The sequence below is a fragment of the Asparagus officinalis genome, chromosome 8, assembly GCF_001876935.1.
Source record: "Asparagus officinalis chromosome 8, Aspof.V1, whole genome shotgun sequence".
NCBI lineage: Eukaryota > Viridiplantae > Streptophyta > Magnoliopsida > Asparagales > Asparagaceae > Asparagus > Asparagus officinalis.
The window spans coordinates 50,924,180-50,926,846 of record NC_033801.1 but is presented as its reverse complement, the minus strand read 5'-3'; the positions used below and the strand labels follow the sequence as shown (position 1 = coordinate 50,926,846).

At 47.8% G+C, this 2,667-nt stretch overlaps 1 protein-coding gene across 1 annotated transcript; it reads right to left on the bottom strand.

Moving 5' to 3' along the window:
- On the bottom strand, nt 453-1,319 carry LOC109821231. The gene is made up of 5 exons (XM_020387414.1): nt 1,283-1,319; nt 1,067-1,210; nt 917-976; nt 696-851; nt 453-598 (listed from the first exon to the last, which is right to left on the bottom strand). Exons 1-5 carry the CDS (start codon nt 1,317-1,319, stop codon nt 453-455), a joined length of 543 nt encoding a protein of 180 aa, XP_020243003.1.

Here is a 2,667-nt window from a genome sequence, read left to right as displayed (position 1 = left end):
AGTAGCAAGGCTCGTCTTAACTCGATCTACTCGGCCCCGCTGTATCTGAATCTCGAGCTCAGCAAAAATCCGAGTCTCGCGTGATGACTGTAAGCGGGTGTCCAGCTCGACAGCAATAAATGAGGAGGCACCTGCATCTCGGAGCTCACGAAACATCTGAAGCTCATGCTCTAGGCAATCAAGGTCATCAACTATAGCCTGTGCCAAATCTGGATGTCCCGCTTCCCTTATCAAATTGACTTTAGAATCAAGGAAATGCTTGAATTGGCGAAGAGAAAGTCCACCATGGAAAAGCTTGCCAATCATAGCATTCATGAAAGAGAAGAAGGAGCGGACTTCTATGCAGATGACAATCTTCTCAGGATCATCATCAGATAACAACTCCCTCGCCAGAATATGAAGACGAGAAGAAGGCCCTGCACGATAAAAAAAGAAAGATAAAGATAAAACCGTCAGAAAAAGACCTTGAAGAGTAAATAAATAGTATTCATACCCTCTTGAGTCACTGGGGGTGGTGGAGGTGTAACGGCTGGGGGTGTATCAACTGGTGTAGTTGGTCCCATAGCCGGCTCAACAGGGTCATTCTCAACAAAAACTCCTGTTAAATACAAGTCAGAATTCTCAGAGGCATCACATTATAGCTGCATTAGTCAAAATTGGCTAGTCCTATAATTAATTTGGGAGGAGGCATATACCTTCGAAAGAATCATCCTCAAGATTCTTATCGAACGTAGGCTCGGAAAATATATCTCCGGGTAACTGGCCATCAAATTGAGGAGAGCTATACATGAAGTGGAGTGTAGGAGTCTCCGCGATCAAGCCTTCCTCGTCAAAATCATCAATAGAGAAATCTGACGTAAAAGAATATAAGTACCAAAGAAGAATAAAGAGACTACAACCAACAAAAATGAGTTACCCCTTATGGATGCGTTAGCCTCTTTATTCCCAAAATCCACGTATGCCTCCTGCAAGTTATCTGAAGAAGCAAGATGTACAGAGATGATTAGAGGATGCACAAATTCTTTTGTATACCATCTAAAAGATACATTGTCAATAGTAGATGTACCTGGATCTGCGGAATCAGGTCCTACATTGCTATCCTCCCTAATGTCGGCAACCCCTGTAGGCCTTTTTAACTGGGGCAGCGGGTCAGGCTCACCAGGAGACACAGGAACGGAATCGGGACTCATTTCGCTCTCTCCACGCTCTCCTATATAGAGATGGAAAAGCATGAGTCAATGTTCCGAATAACCAAGAAGGTGGTTTACAGAGTAGATGTTACCCCCGTCACTAGCAGGATCATCACCAGCCAAGTCCATATCAAATGCTCGGGAAGCTGCACGCGGCTTGCGGGCTAATCTCTTCCGCCTAGCAGCAGGAACAATAATCGAAGGTCTCGCCTGGGGAGGGGGACGGAACTCTTCATCCTGGTCAACTGTGGTCCCTGAAACATCAAACCATAGTCAGTTTCAATATTTCTGGAAGATGGAAGGAAAAGATGAATAGCAAACCTCGCTCGGAAAAGTCTTCATAACCTTCAGGATCTCCCCCTGAAGCCTCGTCTGCGGAATGAAAGGTCTTCTTTCCCTCTTCATCAATCCGACGAGTCTTGTTCCGTGTCCTCTGTGATCGAGCGTTTCCCAAATCCTACGGGAATCAACCTGAGAAGCTTCCTCGGCCTCTAACTCTGCAATCGGCTTCACGGGGATAGTCTTGTTGGCTGCTAACAACCACTTGCAGCTTAAGAAAGTGAGGTTCAACTGCCGATCAGCACTCGGGAGACTGAATTTAGCACCAGTACAGCCAGTCACGGTCCACAACCACGCACGGAGACCATCTACCAAACCACCGTGGGCCCGAAGCTGCTGACGAGGATTCCCGACGTAAAGCTGATCGTAGCCAAACTGACGAGCGAATCGGCAGGGTAGATATGGCTCTATGAAGCACTGATCCCTCACCCGAAAAGTCAAATAACCTGGCCTAATGTTTACCAGCCAGTTAAAGCACCCGATGTCCAAGTGAGTTCGATACTCTCTCGGCCTCTCCTCATCTATCAAACAATCACCGTATCGGCCGGAGAACTGCGGAAAGCAAGTGGAAAATGTCCAACACTTGTGGACCTGCAGCTGCTGCCTGACGTCAGAAAATCCGCGCCCCTCCCACTTGCCGTTCTCAAGCAACTGTAGTAAAGGAACGGAATGATCTGTGGCGCTCGGTACCGACATCATATCGGAACGGTGAAGGACGAACCAAGCCATCAAGTAAGTGTACGGGAGCTCTGTCTTAAGGGTGGGAATCTGAGTCGGCGATTCCTTTTCCTTCCGTGTAAAGGCACCAGAAAGCTGTCGAAGTCCTCGGTGAATGTTAGCCACCATCACCGGAAGAAGTGAGAGTTCTTTCTTGTAGGCAAGCTGAACTGCTGGATAGAGTACTTCCAAGGGCAGAGCGTCACAAGACTGATATGAGACCACGCATTTCTTTAACCAAATAGCGAGGAAACCGGCAAGAAGGGTCATGGGTCGAATCGGTGCGATATAGCCGCAGTGAACGCTCTCATGCTCCTCTGTCAAGCGCCACGACATTTCCCGTTTCACAGCCTGACGTCTAAGCTCAGTCAAAGAACGATGTCGAGGAATCTTCGGCAAATACAGGAAACTACTGCCAGCC

Coding starts and splice junctions, on each gene's coding strand:
- LOC109821231 (XM_020387414.1), bottom strand. CDS start 1,319: ATGGACTTGGCTGGTGATGATCCTGCTAGTGACGGGG. Junction 1,211..1,282: donor TGATCCTGCTAGTGACGGGG/GTAACATCTACT, acceptor ATCTCTATATAG/GAGAGCGTGGAGAGAGCGAA. Junction 599..695: donor TGAGGATGATTCTTTCGAAG/GTATATGCCTCC, acceptor TGTATTTAACAG/GAGTTTTTGTTGAGAATGAC.